Below are 16554 nucleotides of genomic sequence, written 5' to 3' on the forward strand. Positions count from 1 at the left end.
TCACTGGAATTCATGAAAATAAGGGATGATCTAGACCATAAGATATAGGAGCAGAATCAGGCCATTGGGCCCATCAAGTCTGCTCTGCCATTCCATCATGGGCTGATCTAATTTTTCCAGTCGTCCCCACTCCCCTGCTTTCTCCCCATACCCGTTGATGCCCTGGCTAATCAAGAACCTGTCTATCTCTGCCTTAAATGCACCCAATGGCTTGGACTCCACAGCCACTCATGGCAACAAATTCACACAGACCTCATTGAAACCTAGCAAATGGTGAAAGGTCTCAATGGAGTGGATTTGGAGAAGGTGTTTTCTACGGTGAGGGAGAGTAGAGGGTGTCCTTTTAGAACGTAGGTGAGGAGGAACTTCTTTAGCCAGAGAGTGGTGAATCTGTGGAATGTGTTGCCACAGGCAGCTGTGGAGGCCAAGTCGTTGGATGCACTTAAGGCAGAGATTGATTGTTTCTTGATTAGGCATGGCATGAAGGGATATGGGGGTAAGGCAGGTGATTGGGGCTGAGAGGAAAATTGGATCAGCTATGATTAAATGGTGGAGCAGACTCGATGGGCCCAATGGCCTAGTTCTGCTCCTATATCTTATGGTCTTATTTGTCTTCTTTTATACATCTGATAAAGGACTGCAATCATGAAACTGCTATTCTTCCTCACAGGCTGAGGCCACAAATGAGGTGATCACCATTGAGCAATCTCAATCTGACCGCAGCAAGAAACTTTTTAATCCAATCAGGTAAGAATTACAATAAAGTCCATTATAATTATGCAGTTTTAAAAATGAAACCTAGCTAACTTGGAAAGCTCAGCATCACCCACGGACAGAATGTGGGGAAAAATGACAGGAAGGCTCAAATCGAGGCTTAATCTACGACAATTTACCCCAGAGACAATAATGATGACAGCTTTCCCAACATTGTTGGCTGTGCTTTTGCAGGGAAATATGGAAATCAGGAAGTGGCTATCTGAATCAGACTCAGGTTTAATATCACCAGCGTATGTCGTGAAGCTTGTTAATTTTGCGGCAGCAGTACATTGCAATACATAGTAATAAAAACAAAATTACAGTAAGATATATGTATATAAAATAGTTAACTTAAATAAGTAGTGCGGAAAAAGTAATGAGGTGGTGTTCATGGGTTCAATGTCTATTCAGAAATCTGATGGCAGAGGGGAAGAAGTTGTTCCTGTATCGTTGAGGGATTGGTAGAAGAAGGCTTGAGTTATTCTTCACTCTGCTGCTACTGTTCTGGCAAACTCAGCTTTGAAATGCATTCAGGTATATCACTGTTGCACATCAAAATCAGCAGGAAGCTGGAACAAATTTTGGACGAGGGATAAGAATATGCAAGCATTCAGGTAGAAATTATTTCATAGCAATGATGGGGATGTCCTCAGCAACAAACACACAAAATGCCAGAGGAACTCAGCAGGTCAAACAGCTTCTAGAGAGAGGAATAAACAGTAGATGTTTTGGGCAAGACCCTATCATTATCTAAAAAGAAATGGATAATAACACAAGGCTGGAATTATGTTGTACATTTGTAAATAAAAAGCGAAACATTTCAGAATTTTAGGGAGAAGCACAACCCAAATTATTTTCAAAATTGTATTTAAAATGTTAGAATATATGTCCACATCAGCCTTTTCCCTGTGCCCTTATTTGCATCCATCTTTCATGGCGGTTGTATCGCTTTCTATACCAAAGCTTTGTAAAGCAGTTTTATACTTGACTTCACTTTCTTTCATATTCTCCTCAAATGTGAATTCTTCTCACTTCACAGACTCAAAATACATTTATTATGAAGTACACAACCCAGAGATTCACCTTCCCCATAGACAGCCACGAAACAAAGAAAACCATGGAACCCGTTCAAGAAAAACACCAACCCCTGTTCCCATGTGCAAAACAAAACAAATTTCGCAAACAGCAACAAAAATATGTGTGAAAAACACGGAATATAAAACACAAAATTCAGAGAGTCCAGGCATATTCGGTTCAGCTCGTTATCTGCAGTGTATCCCAATTCAAAATCACCCAAAATAGCAGCAAAAAAAGGAACAACTGGAAACACACCATAACATAACATGAACTACAGAGTCTAATGAACAATTGCAGACCCAGAATTTCAGCATCATCCTCCGACAGCATCGAGGGAAAGACCACTTGAGCGCAGGGACAGTGAGCAAGAGGAGAGAGAGACCATTACACGCAGGCACCTTCCTCCAGTAGCAGTGAATGAGAGGCTGGTAGACGCCGCTGAACGCATATTGAAATGAGTCTTTGTGTCAGTAGCATTAACACCTTTCTTCTTAAAATGGGTTAAGATTCCCTCTCTCAGATATGCATTTAGAATAACATGCTGACACAACTGTATTTCTACGTTATATTGACTACCCTGTGGTACAGACTATTTATTATAAATTGCACATTTAGACGGAGATATAGCATAAAGATTTTTACTCCTCATGTACAGTATATTAAGGATGTAAGTAATAAAGTCAATTCAATTCAGAATCAGATTTAATATCACCTGCATGTGTTGTGAAATTTGTTAACTTTGCACAGCAGTACAATGCAATACATGATAAAAATAGAAAAAACATGAAGTATATTTGTATATTAAATAGTTAAATTAAATAAGGAATGCAAAAACAGAAATTAAAAAAGTAGTGAGGTAGTATTCATGGGTTCAATGTCCGTTCAGAAATTGGTTAGCAGAGGGGAAGAAGCTGTTCCTGAATCATTGAGTGTGCGCCTTCAGGCTTCTGTACCCCCTCCCTGATGGTAACAATGAGAAGAGGGCATGTCCTGGGTGATGGGGGTCCTTAATAATAGACACTGCCTTTTTGAGGCACTGCTCCTTGAAGATGTCCTGGATATTAAAGAGGCCAGTACCCATGGAGCTGACTAATTTTACAACTCTCTTCAGCTTATATTCAAAAATTAACTGAGCATTCAGGTGCTTGTTGTATAAAGTGGCAATCTCTGTCTAGAACTGATACTGCAGCTGACAATCAACAAACTATGATGAGAGTCACACTTGAGTAAACACCTGTCAATTCTCCGCATTCTTCCAACCTGGAATTTGAAGTGATTTCAACATACTGTACTTGTCCGGAAAAAATAGCTTAGAGTGATTTCAATGTATTTAATTTTACAGGGTTGATTTGCCAGGAGACCAAACAACAAAAATCACCTTAGGAAGACTACATTTTGGTAAAACAACTGTAAACAACATGAGAAAGAAGGGGAAACCTAATCCAGATCAGAGGTAGAATGTGATTGAAATAAAATACAATTATAGAGATGCTTTTCTTTCTATAGTTGTATGTAATTGAAAATTTATTCACTCATAACACGTCACAATAATCTATGGATAATTACTAAAAGGGAAACAGACTTTGCCATAATTGAACTTTCTCCTTTTACAGATATTTCATGCTTGTGGTTGGTCTGTATGCTCTCAGTCAAAACCAGAGTTATCTATTAACTGCTCATTCATCGGAACAGATAATTGTGCGGGTAAATATTTTGTAACTCAAGTTCATCCAAGAATCCTTAGTGTTAATAAATATGCAGCTTCAAAGAAACCAGCACAGAATGTATCAATGGTTCCATTTAACGTCAGAGAATGTATACAGTTTACAACCTGAAATTCTTATTCTTCACAGACATCCACAAAACTGAAGAAAACCCCGAAGTTTGAATGACAGAAAAACATTAGAACCCCCAAAGCCCCCCTCCCCCTCTGACGCACAAGCAGCAGCAAAGCATCAACCCTCCCTCCACTTATTTCTGAAGGAGGTATCAGCCACCCCCCCCCCACCATCTTCACGTAAACAGTAGCAAAGCCCCCAGAGAGGCCACCATCTAGGTCTATCAGAATTTGAGTAGAATATAACACGTTCTGGCTTTTTCATCATTTCAGTATATTGCATAATGAGTGCTGCACAGGCAAAGCTTTATTTATTGAGATATAGGGTGGAATAAGCCCCTCTGGCCCTTCGAGCCTCGCCACCCAGCAATTGCTGATTTTATCCAAGACCAATCAAGGGACAATTTACAATGACAAATGAACCTGCTAACCAGTATGTCTTCGGACTGTGGGAGGAAACCAGAGAAGCCCGAGGAAACCCACTTGGTCCTGGGAGAACGTACAGATTCCTTACAGGCAGTGGCAGGAATTGAACCTGCGTTACCTGTACTGTAAAGTGTTGTGCTAACCAGCACACCACTGTGCTGACAAAAGAGATTACTGCATTGCTCTCTGCCTGTACAGCAGATCAACACAGACTTAATTTACTTAACTCCTTTTTGTAATAAATAAATATGCTTTTAATATCTCATTTTAGTAAAGGGGAAGGAAATCATTATTGTACACATTCATCATCATCATTATGTGCCATGTTGTATGATGTGGTGATCACAGTATCTCCATAACCATGATTGTTCTTGGCAAACTTTTCTACAGAAGTGGTTTGCCATTACCTTCATCTGGGTACTGTCTTTACAAGATGGGTGACCACCAGCCATTACCAATACTCCTCAGAGATTGTCTGCCTGGTGTCAGTGGTCGCATAACCAGGACTTGTGATATGCATCACCTGCTCCCATGGCTTCATGTGACCCTGATTGTGGGGGGGGGGGGGCTAAGTAGGTGCTATACCTCACCCAAGGGTGATCTGCAGGCTAGTGGAAGGAGGGAGTATCTTACCTTCTTTGGTAGCGATGTAGCTCCACCTCGCCACCCCAGTTGTATACATTGTCTTTTCTATTTCATGTACTTTTGTTGTTTATTTATTGAGGTACAGAAGGGAATAGGCCCTTCTGGTCCCTCAAGCTGTGCCGCCCAGCAATCCCCTGATTTAATCCTAGCCTAATCATGGGACAAGTTACAATGACCAATTAAATAAGTAATGCAAAAAGAGAAATATAAGTGAGGTGGTGTTCATGGGTTCAATGCCTATTCGGAAATCAGATGGCAGAGGGGAAGAATCTGTTCCTGAATCATTGAGTGCGTGCCTTCAGGCTCCTGTACCTCCTTCCTAATTGTAGCAATGAGAACAGGGCACGTCCTGGGTGGTGGGGATCCTTGTTGACATTTACTGATGCTTAATAAGGGGTTAGTGATCCTCAAAAATTTGCACAATGTATCAAAAAGTACCTGATAAAAGGACAGAGTAAACTTGACAGCTTTACTTTTTCTCAGGCTTCAAATCCGAGCCAGTTTGAGCACGACCACGAGGCAACGTGGCAACAGGGTCATTCCCCCAACACCATTGTTTGCCATGGCCAAGTGGGAATTAACACCGATACTCCGGATGAGGCGTTGGTCGTGTGCGGAAACGTACAAGTCATGGGGACAATAATGCATCCGTCTGACCAACGAGCAAAAGAGAATATACACGAGGTATTTTTGGTACATGAAATAAAACCAAAACACAACAGGTCACGCACCATTTGTGAGAAGGAACTGTGCCTTATGTTTCAGGTCAATAACCGATGACCAAGAGAAAGATTGACAGAACTGTCTGACTGCATATTATTCTCAGAATGTTCTATTACAAAGATTCGAAGAAAATACATTTATTATCAAATTATATGTGCAATATACAACCCTGAGATTCGTCTTCATCACAGACAGCCATGAAACAAAGAAACACCTTGGAACCATTTTAAAGTAAAACATCAACCACCCCCACCCCCAACCCCACAAAAACAAATCGCGCAATTGCAAAAAAAACAGACAAAAAACACAGAACATAAAACACCAACCCACAAAGTCATCGAAGGAGTCCAGACATATTCAGTTTAGCTCAGTTCAGTTCAATCTACCGCTGTGCCATTCATTGACCTGGGCCATTAGAGGATTCCAGCATCTGTGGTTTTGCAATTAGAATTATGCAAGGCGATTTAATTACCCTGCATGTATCAATTCCAATGGATATATGGAAAGTTTTGTTTCTCCTGCAGGTTGACACCACGGAACAACTAAAGCGGATTGCACAAATGAGGCTTGTCGAATATGACTATAAGCCCGACTTTGCATTAAAAATGGGTGTTGATCGCGTACACGGAACTGGTAATGCAAGTCAAATTTTCTTAAATTCAATTATACTTTTCGCCTTGTCTACCGGTTAAGCCGCTGTTGCTTAGGACAGTAATGAAGATCCACCATCTCTGACAGTGCTTCATGTCAGTAGCTTCCTCTCTGTTTTTACTACTGCCCGTCATACTAGTCCCAGGTGGAGACTCAGGAATACCATCGCAGTCAGATGTAGAAGGACTCTTGATTTCTGTTTCCATAACAGTTTTGTTAGCCCTAACCTGGAAGACTGGTGTGGACCACTCTTTGTCTGTCCTCAGCCCTTTGACCTGTTTGGCATGGGGAACCCTACAAGAGCCAAAGCATAAAGCCCTGACTCCAGCCAACATCGCTCTCCAGATCACTGAGGCACACAAGCCTCCAAACCCTATGGAGGATTCAATGATGCTACTCACATACATTTGCAAAAATGTTAATTTGCTTTGATGGTGCTACTGGTGATTTTTTTTTGTATCCAGCGAGTGTAAGAGAAAGTGGAAGTGCTGTGATGTGAGACAGCCTTAAAATATTAGGAAGAATAGATTTGAAAAATGCATTTGTAACTTTATTGCCGCATTCTTTCATGCAGATTCAAGAGTATTTAAATAGAATATTTCATCTTGTGTTGATTAAACCCATTATTAACATTAGAACAGAAAAGAGTTGCTGAATAGCTTCGTCTTGTTCCTGTGTGTGTCATATTCTTGTTTTAGATGATCTTTTAGCTTTTCTTCAACAGAAGTTTTAATTTTGAATAATTACTATCATTAGTTGTTTGATTATGTGATATTGCTAATATTCCTTCCCAGCTGGATTGATGGATAACCGTTTGTCGAACTTTTCCCCTGCATAGCTTACTATTTTTCAACTGTTATATCAGGGAGCGTGCCTTGAAGATGAAAGGGGCAGGTTTTACTCAGAGAGTGGTGGTGCCTGGTATGGTGGTAGAGGCAAGTACATTAGAAGTCTTTAAGAGACGTTTAGATGGGCACATGAATATGAGGAAGATTCGTTTTTGGTCATGGACATTGTGTAGGTAGGAACAATTCATTTTTGGGGATTTTTGATTTACTTTTTAGCTGTTTTGGCACAACATTGTGGGCTGAAGGCCTGTCCTAGGCTGTATTGTTCTGTGTTTTCTTTAATATATCTGACTTTTACTGTGTGTGTTGTTGAGTGGAATGGTAACACCTGTTTTGTTAAGTTTAATGCTGATTCTTTTCAACCTCATGGAAAAAGTGTGGGATACTGGAAGTCAGATACTATTAACAAATGGTAGGGAAGAAGAAAGCTGTTTCTATTCTAGTCAATACGTACCATAGTCTGTCCATACATCAGCAGCATGAGGTTTGTTCTCTTTGCAGACTTTCACCACCCATCATTCGCTCCAACACATTGTATTGCAGTGCTGTGATGTCTCCTGATAAATATTCATGCTTTCACTCACGTGTCCAAAACAAAAGCTCTCACATTTAGTTGTTGATTAAACAAAGAAATTCATGAGTAAGTTCTTTACCCAGAGGGTAAACAAATGTGAAACCTTCAAGCACATTGAATAGCATGCACTCGGTGGCCACTTTACCAAGTACACCTGTACACCTGCTCACTGATGCTAATCAGCCAATCACGTGGCAGCAATGCAATGCATAAAAACATGCAGACACAGTCAAGAGATTTACTTGTTGTTCTGATGGGACATCAGAATGGGGAAGAAATGTGATCTAAGTGACTTTGATGTGGGAATGATTGTTGGTGCCAGACAGGGTGATTTGAGAATCTCAGGAACTGCTCACAACGTTCTCTGGAGTTTATCGGGAATGGTGTGAAAAAACAACAGAAACATCCAGTGAGTGGCAGTTCTGTGGGCGGTAAAATGCCTTGTTAATGAGAGAGGTCAGAGGACAATGGGCAGACTGGTTCAAGTCATCAGGAAGGTGACAGTAATCCAAATAACCACACGTTACAACAGTGGTAGTAGAAGAGCTTCTCTGAATGTACAATACATCAAACTTTGAAATGGATGGGCTACAGCAGCAGAAGACCATGAACACACACTCAGTGGCCACTTTATTAGGTACAAGAGGCAGTAAACCAAGTGGCCACCAAGAGCAGGTGCAGGGATGCATAAATCATGTCAGCTCACAAGGACAAATTCTGTTCTTGTTTCCTGGTATTGTTGACACGTTTAATATGCTGTATTTGTATAAATGGAAGTTCAGTGTTGGTCGTTGTGTTGTGTTTGATTGTGCAGAGGAACGTGGTTCTATCACCGCACAGTTTTGTCATGTGCTCTGATGGAATACAACTTGTATTCCCTGGGATGCCCCAGCATGGGGTAAGCACCTCACTCAGGCCACTTCTCCCAGTAGGTCAGACACCTAGATTAAACACTGTATTCTTCCAAAACCCCAAACCTGTAGGAGCCATTCAGAGTTTCCCATATCAGCTGTCCTCTGCGTCGTAAGCTTAGTCCCCAAAATTGTTTCCTGTTCAATGCTTTCTGCAGTTTTGATGAGCTGTGCCTCTGAGCATTTAAATTGCGTGTAAATGCCTCTGTCAATCACACCTATCCAAAACTGCATCAATTCTATAGAAAAATTGTTCCAGTATTTAAAAAAGTAACCACAGCTCAAGAAAATACTTCAAATTTCTGAGTACATACTGTAAACAGTATGTCACCATGTATTATGAGATACATTTTCTTGCAGGCATTCACAGTAGAAAAAAGAAATACAATAGAATCATTGAAAGCAACCAATGTGCAAAAGAAGACACACAAAATACTTAAAAATGAATTTATAAATCTGTAAATCTTAAAATTACTTAAAGCAGTTCACAGATTCAGGGTAAATTTAAACATGTCAGTTATAAACACGAGAGAGTCTGCGGATGCTAGAAATCTAGAGTGACACACAAAATCTGCAAGAGCTCAGCAGGTCAGACAGTATCTATTGAAAAGAATAGTCAATGTTTCGGGCTGAGACTCTCCTTCAGGATTGGAAAGGAAGGGGGTAGACACTAGAACAATAAAGCAGGGGGAGGGGAAGGAGGCTAGCTGGAAGGTGATTGGTGAAGTCAGTTGAGTGGGAAAGGTAAAGGGCGGGAGGAGGAGGAATCTGAAAGGTGAGAAAAATGGAACATAAGAGAAAGGGAAGGAGGAGGGGTCCCAGGAGGAGGTGATAGGCAGGTAAGAAGAGGTAAGAGGCCAGAGTGGGATTTAGAAGAATGGGGGGGGAGGGGGGAAATTTATTTTTACTGGAAGGAGAAATAACGTGTTGCTCCTCCACCCTGAGAGTGGCCTCCCTCATCTGTCAGTTATGTCACTCGTGTCAGTTACATCAATTAATACAGAATATTCAAAATTTTATACTGGAATTTTGCCATTTCTGTCAGAGCAGATTCTCTCCATAGTGATGACTGGAGTACAGTAATTGAATCTGGTACAGACTCAGATTTCCTAGCTCAGCTGCTTTGTTGGCAGACTGGTGGTATGAATCTCCCAGGAAATTCAAGGTTTCCTGATTACTTGTGTGACCTTTGGGAATGCTGATGAACATGAACAGTTAATTTCAGTGGCCAACCTACAACTTCTGGATACTGACTACCAAATAGCTGAATCAGTATTAGCTTAAAAACCTTTGGAAATATTTAAATTGTCTTTTCAAAATGTATTACATTTTATAATGGTTAAAAATTAATACTGCTAACATTTACATTTTGCTATGTTTAACATTATACCCACAATTATGATGGGCAGTGTAGTGTATTTAAGATTTTATTTATATTTGAGTATTTTTGTGTGTGTGTATGTATGTGTGTGTGTGTGTGTATGTATGTGTATGTATATATGTGTATGTGTATGTATATATGTGTATGTATGTATATATATATATATATATATATATATATATATGTGTGTGTGTGTATATATGTGTCATGTAGCACGTGGATGCCTTGCTTAAAGTGAACTCAAATTTAGACCCACATTTTCGGACTCCCATATCCTCCTTTGAATTAGTTTATCATTTTGAAGTACAAAACTTAACAGATACCTTTTCGTTTCATGCAGGCATGATAGCACAAGAAGTGAAAGACATCCTGCCAGCAGCTGTAAAGGAGGTTGGGGATGTGACCTATACCAATGGCGATAAAATCGAGAATTTCCTTATGGTTGATAAAGTAATGGAATTTATAATTTCTCATATTCTAATTACTGTTTCGTAATTTAAAATTACACCTTATCTAATGTTGCAAATGCTCGTATTTAAATCAAGTTTCTCTTGGTGTTTAATTAATTTAAAACCAGCAAAATAGTTCAGAGCGATCTTAGAAAAAGATCTCAGAAAAGGATGTGTGGCAAGACGAACCAGGGCATCAGATTCCCATTGCAATACAAGCTGATATTCCCAGCTCATTATTTGAACATACATTGTAAAGAATAAATGAAGCTGTTTTGTTGTGGCCTTTCACATCTTAATCCACATCTCTATATTTTAAGTATTTGCTGTGCAGGTGTTAAGTGTTTGGCCATTTCCTGTACAGACAAATGATATTTTCAACTTTCAGTCCTGGTTTCATGTTTGATTTTTGCAGCAACTTCCCCTTTACATTTATTTGAACATTAGTGTCATGGCAGAAGAATGGGGAGCTGGTGTTTGAGCCATTTGCTCTTCCTGTGTTTTTAATGGAGACATTTAGTTATCTCCCTCCTCGGCATCGAATTTGTTTATCTGAACTTCCCCTCAGGAATCTGCTGTACCGATTTCCTTTTCTGCATTCATTCTGTTTGAAGGTACATTCTTCTCAGTATAAGATGATTTTATGATCTTGCTGTAATGCTATCAGCTCCCAAATTACAGATATTATTGAAGTAGTTGTTGTTTTCACACCTTGTGGTGCGTAGGGCAGCATTTCTTGCCATTTCCGTAGCATTTGACTGTTTTTTACGGGGCGGAGTTTCTGGCTTGATGCTGAACCCAACGCAGATGGAAAGCGCGCAAGGGGGGCCGGCCAGCTTTGAACTTGGGACCGTTCGCCTCGAAGTCCGGTGCTGATGCCATGCTACGCCACCGGCCGGGTTTTTCAAGCCATGCACTTGACCTCAATGCCTGAGAAGGTACATCCTTGGGGAACTGTGGCTTCTAGTCACAGCAAACCCAACAAGCTTATTTCGCCTTTGGATGTACCAATAGAAAGAATACTTGATTTTACAACAGTTGTAATTGATAGTTAGTAATTCTAATAACATTCTAGGAGATGAATAATTTTCTATAAAGAAACCTGGATTTGTAGTTCTGTTACTGAAATCGTGTTTCCATTCTGCAGGATCAAATCTTCATGGAGAATGTTGGTGCCGTGAAGGAGTTGTGCAAGTTGACTGACAATTTGGAAAAAAGAATTCAAGAATTGGAAATCTGGAATAAGAATCTTGCCAGATTGAAGAAGAATGGGACCATGAACTCCACAATGACAGAGAAATATAGGAGCAGGTTTATATAATTTATATCATCTGTTAATGAACTTCTTTAGAACTAGAGCTGCACTAATCTGACACTAAATGGACATTTTAAAGTTCAAAGTTCAGTGCAAGAGCTATTATCAGAGTACATACGTGTCACCGCATACAACCCTGAGATTCATTTTCTGCGGGCATACTCAACAAATCGATAGAGCAGTAACTGTAAACAAACTATGCAAATGCAGATGATAAGTAAATAGCAATAAATAATGAGCATGAAATAAGATAAGAGTCCTTAAATGAGTGTAGCTATTCCCTTCTGTTCTAGAACCTGATGGTTGCGGGGTAGTAACTGTTACTGAACCTGGTGGTGAGAGTCCTGAGACTCTTTTACCTTCTACCTGATGGCAGCAGCGAGGAGAGAGCATGGCCTGGGTGAGGGGTAGGCTTGATTTATTGATTCAAATCAAGCAAGTTGTAGCTGAAGTGGAAATATTATCACTGTATCATCACTGCTATCTGACATGGTAGTCCAAGTCCAAGTCAAGTTTACTGTCATTTAACTATAAACATATAGTATATAACCATATAATGTATCTAGAAACGAGACAACATTTCTCTGAACCAGGATGTAAAGCACATAACACATGATAGTTTATGAAGGTAAGGATAAAATCTACAGATGTATCATGCGTAAATAACAAGCTAAAGTGCATAAATTAAATAGAAAAGAATAGAAACCATAGAAAAACTATAGCACAGAAACAGGCCTTTTGGCCCTTCTTGGCTGTGCCGAACCATTTTCTGCCTAGTCCCATTGACCTGCACACGGACCATATCCCTCCATACACCTCCCATCCATGTATCTATCCAATTTACTCTTAAATGCTAAAAAAGAACCTGCATTTACCACCTCGTCTGGCAGCTCATTCCACACTCCCACCACTCTTTGTGTGAAGAAGCCCCCCCCCCAATATTCCCTTTAAACTTTTCCCCCCTCACCCTTAACCCATGCCCTCTGGTTTTTTTCTCCCCTTGCCTCAGTGGAAATAATATAAAGTATGGAACAGATTAACCAGTAACCAGTGGCATAGTTGTTAGCAAAATGCTTTACAGTACAGCGACCCTGGTTCAATTTTGGCCGCTACCTGCAAGGTGTAGTATTTTCTCCCAGTGACTTTGGGTGCTTTGATTTCCTCCCATAGACCGAAGACATACTGGTTGGTAGGTTAATTGGTCATTATAAATTATTCTGTGATTTGGCTAGGATTAAATTGGGGGTTTACTGGATGGTGCAGTATGAAGGGCTAGAAGGGCCTATTCCATGCTGTCTCTCAATAAAATAGAATAAAATAACTTTTCACTAAAAGGAAGCCTGCAGGATAAAAAAAAAGGAAAGCTTTTAATGTCAGTATGAATGTTAGTCCAAAATTCAAGAAAGAAAGGACGGTGAAAGAAACAGCAGTTTTGAAGAAGGAACTGTGTTAAAGATTTTTTGAATAATCATAAGTTCCAGCCAGTTCCTTGCACGCTTTCCATCCGTGCTGGGTTGAGCTTTGAACTAGCAACTCTGCCTCATAAAAAACAGACAAAAGAATGCTAAGGTTGCCACCCAATGCGTCACAAGGTACGAAGGGGAACAATTTTTGCAATAACCTAACTATAAAAGAATATTGTTTCATGAAAATCTGCAATTAACTAAAATTAGGTGCATTCTTTATGATTTATTCTTTATATTTTAATTGCACTAATAGTATGTATTTTTATTAATATAGCTTCATTTCTGCCTCATTTTGTCTAGAACAGTGTAGCTTCAGTTTTGTTAAGGAGAAGCAGTAAACATTCTATAAATTTCAATATGTGATTTATAAACCTCTCTTCCTTAAATATCATCAGAAGTTCAAAGTAAATTTATTATCAAAATACATGTATGTCATCACATAGCACCCTAAGATTCATTTTCCTGTGGCCATACTCAGCAAATCTACCGAATAGTAACTATAACAGGATCAATCAAAGATCAACCAGAGTGCAGAAGACAACAAACTGTGCAAATGCAAATATAAATCAATAGCATTAATTAATGAGAGCATGAGATAACAAGGTAGAGTCCTTAAAGTGAGATCATTGGCTGTGGGAACATTTCAATTATGGGAAAAGTGAGTGTAGTTATCCCCTTCTATTCAAGAGCCTGATAGTTGATTCTTAACCTGGTGGTGCGAGTCCTGAGGCTCTTGTATCTTGTACCTGATGGCAGCAGTGGGAAAAAAAAATGGCCTGGGTAGTGGGGATATCCGATGACAGATGCTACATTCCTACGAAAGCATTTCATGTAGATGTGGTTAGAAGGATCAATGGTTAGAGGGCCTTTACCCATGATTTACTGGACTGAATTCACTACCTTTTATAGGATTTTCCATCCAAGGCATTGGTGTTTCCAAGCCAGGCCTTGACGCAGCCAGTCGATCACTCTCCACTACACATCCATAGAATTTTGTCAAAGTTTTAGAAGTCATGCCAAATCGCCACAGACTCCTAAGGAAGTAGCTTTCTTTGCAATTCCACTTATGTGCTGGGACCAGGACAGAATCAGAATCAGGTTTATTATCACCAGCATGTGACGTGAAATTTGTTAACTTAGCAGCAGCAGTTCAATGCAATACATAATCTAGCAGAGAGAGAAAAATAATAATAATACATAAAATAAAACACAATAGATAAACAAGTAAATCAATTATGTATATTGAATGGATTTTTTTTTTGATACCATATACTAAAAAAGTGATGCAGTGTCCAAAGCTTCAAAGTCCATTTAGGAATCGGATGGCAGAGGGGAAGAAGCTGTTTCTGAATCACTGAGTGTGTTCCTTCAGGCTTCTGTATCTCCTACCTGTTAGTAACAGTGAGAAAAGGACATGCCCTGGGTGTTGGAGGTCCTTAAGAATAGACGCTGCCTTTCTGAGACACCGCTCCTTGAAGATGTCCTGGGTACTTTGTAGGCTAGTGCCCAAGATGGAGTTGACTAGATTTACAATTTTCTGCAGCTTCTTTCAGTCCTGTGTAGTAGCCCCTCCATACCAGACAGTGATGCAGCCTGTCAGAATGTTCTCCACAGTACAACTATAGAAGTTTTTGAGTGTATTTGGCAACATGCCAAATCTCTGCAAACTCCTAATAAAGTATAGCTGCTGTCTTGCCTTCTTTATGACTACATTGACATGTTGGGACCAGGTTAGATCCTCATAGATCTTGACACTGAGGAACTTGAAGCTCCTCCCTCTCTCCACTTCTGATCCCTCTATGAGAATTGGTATATGTTCCTTCATCTTACCCTTCCTGAAGTCCACAATCAGCTCTTTTGTCTTACTGATGTTGAGTGCCAGGTTGTTGCTGTGGCATCACTTCACTAGTTGACATATCTTACTCCTGCATGCCCTCTCGTCACCACCTGAGATTCTACCAGCAATGGTTGTATCATCAACAAATTTATAAATGGTATTTGAGCTACGCCTAGCCACACAGTCATGGGTATTCAGAGAGTAGCGCAGTGGGCTAAGCACACACCCCTGAGGTGCACCAGTGTTGATTGTCAGCGAGGAGGAAATGTTATCACTAATCCTCTGAAATAGTAACATCCAGGAATTTAAAGTTATTAACCCTCCCCAACTCTGATCCTCCAATGAGGACTGACTCATTGACCTCTGGTTTCCCTCTGCTGAACTCTAGAATCAGTTTGAATCAGGAGAACCTTACTGCAGAAATATCAGCTGTTGGTCAAAGTAGCACACGCTTGTCACAAGAACACAAGGTTCTGCTGCAGACTTTTCATTCTGATGCAAGTTGAAATTATTTTTTTTACAGTAGATATTCCACCAGAAGGGAACTCAATCTGTAATATCTTAACATCTCGAATGGTTACTGCGTGTATTTCTAAATCAGAAAATGCTGCAAATATTCTGCAGGTCAGGCGGCATTTGTGGGAAGGAAAACAGGTTCAATGTTAAACACAGGAGTTTCTACAGATGCTGGAAATCCAGAGCGACACACACAGAATGCTGGAGGAACTCAGCAGGCCAGGCAGCATCTGTGGAAATGAATAAACAGTCAACATTTTGCGCCGAGACCCTTCTTCAGGACATTTTAGTTTGAGGAACCTTTGTTAACCTGTATCATTCTCCTCCCTCAGATGCGACCTGACTTGCAGAGGGGTTCCAGCATTTTCTCTGTGTGTATTTATATTCCCAGCGTCTGCAATTTCTTTGATTTTTCACATTTTCCTTTAGCGTTGGGTCCCACACCACCAGGTTCAGGAACAGTTAGTGCTCTACAACTATCAGGGTCCTGAACCAGTGTGGGTTACTTCACTCACCACAATGAGCCTTGGGTCCCACACCACCAGGTTCAGGAACAGTTAGTACCCTACAACCATCAGGGTCCTGAACCAGCATGGATCCGTTCACTCTCCATAACTTTGACCTGATCCCACAACCTATAGACTCACTTTCAATGATCTACAACTTACGTTTTCAGTGTTACTTGTCTTACTATTTGCATAATTTGTCTTCTTGTGCACATTGGCTGTTTGTTAGCCTTTCTTTATGTGTAGTTTTTATATAAATGCTGTTGTATTTCTTTATTTCCAAGTAAATGCCTGAAAGAAAATAAATTTCAAGGTAGTATATGATAACAAATACATACTTTAATAATAACTTTACTTTGACTTTGATTTCAATAGACAATAGGTGCAGGAGTAGGCCATTCAGCCCTTCGAGCCAGCACCGCCATTCACTGTGATCATGGCTGATCATCCACAATCAGTACCCCGTTCCTGCCTTCTCCCCATATCCCTTGACTCTGCTATCATTAGGAGCTCTATCTAACTCTTTCTTGAAAGCATCCAGAGAATTGGCCTCCACTGCCTTCTGAGGCAGAGCATTCCACAGATCCACAACTCTGGGTGAAAAAGTTTTTCCTCAACTCCGTTCTAAATGGCCTA

General features: G+C 40.2%; 1 protein-coding gene across 1 annotated transcript in view; it reads left to right on the plus strand.

Annotated features, from left to right (window-relative positions):
- Positions 1 to 16554, plus strand: part of LOC140203271 (myelin regulatory factor-like protein) — an 84320-nt gene that overhangs the window by 21276 nt on the left and 46490 nt on the right. Inside the window, exons 8-14 of the mRNA XM_072269287.1 lie at positions 671 to 747; positions 3176 to 3286; positions 3447 to 3537; positions 5225 to 5425; positions 5989 to 6097; positions 10170 to 10279; positions 11426 to 11589. Of these exons, the coding sequence (XP_072125388.1) occupies positions 671 to 747; positions 3176 to 3286; positions 3447 to 3537; positions 5225 to 5425; positions 5989 to 6097; positions 10170 to 10279; positions 11426 to 11589 (863 nt within the window). The remainder of the gene's footprint in view (positions 1 to 670; positions 748 to 3175; positions 3287 to 3446; positions 3538 to 5224; positions 5426 to 5988; positions 6098 to 10169; positions 10280 to 11425; positions 11590 to 16554) is intronic.

Source organism: Mobula birostris, chromosome 9 (assembly GCF_030028105.1).
Source record: "Mobula birostris isolate sMobBir1 chromosome 9, sMobBir1.hap1, whole genome shotgun sequence".
In the NCBI taxonomy this organism is placed as follows: domain Eukaryota; kingdom Metazoa; phylum Chordata; class Chondrichthyes; order Myliobatiformes; family Myliobatidae; genus Mobula; species Mobula birostris.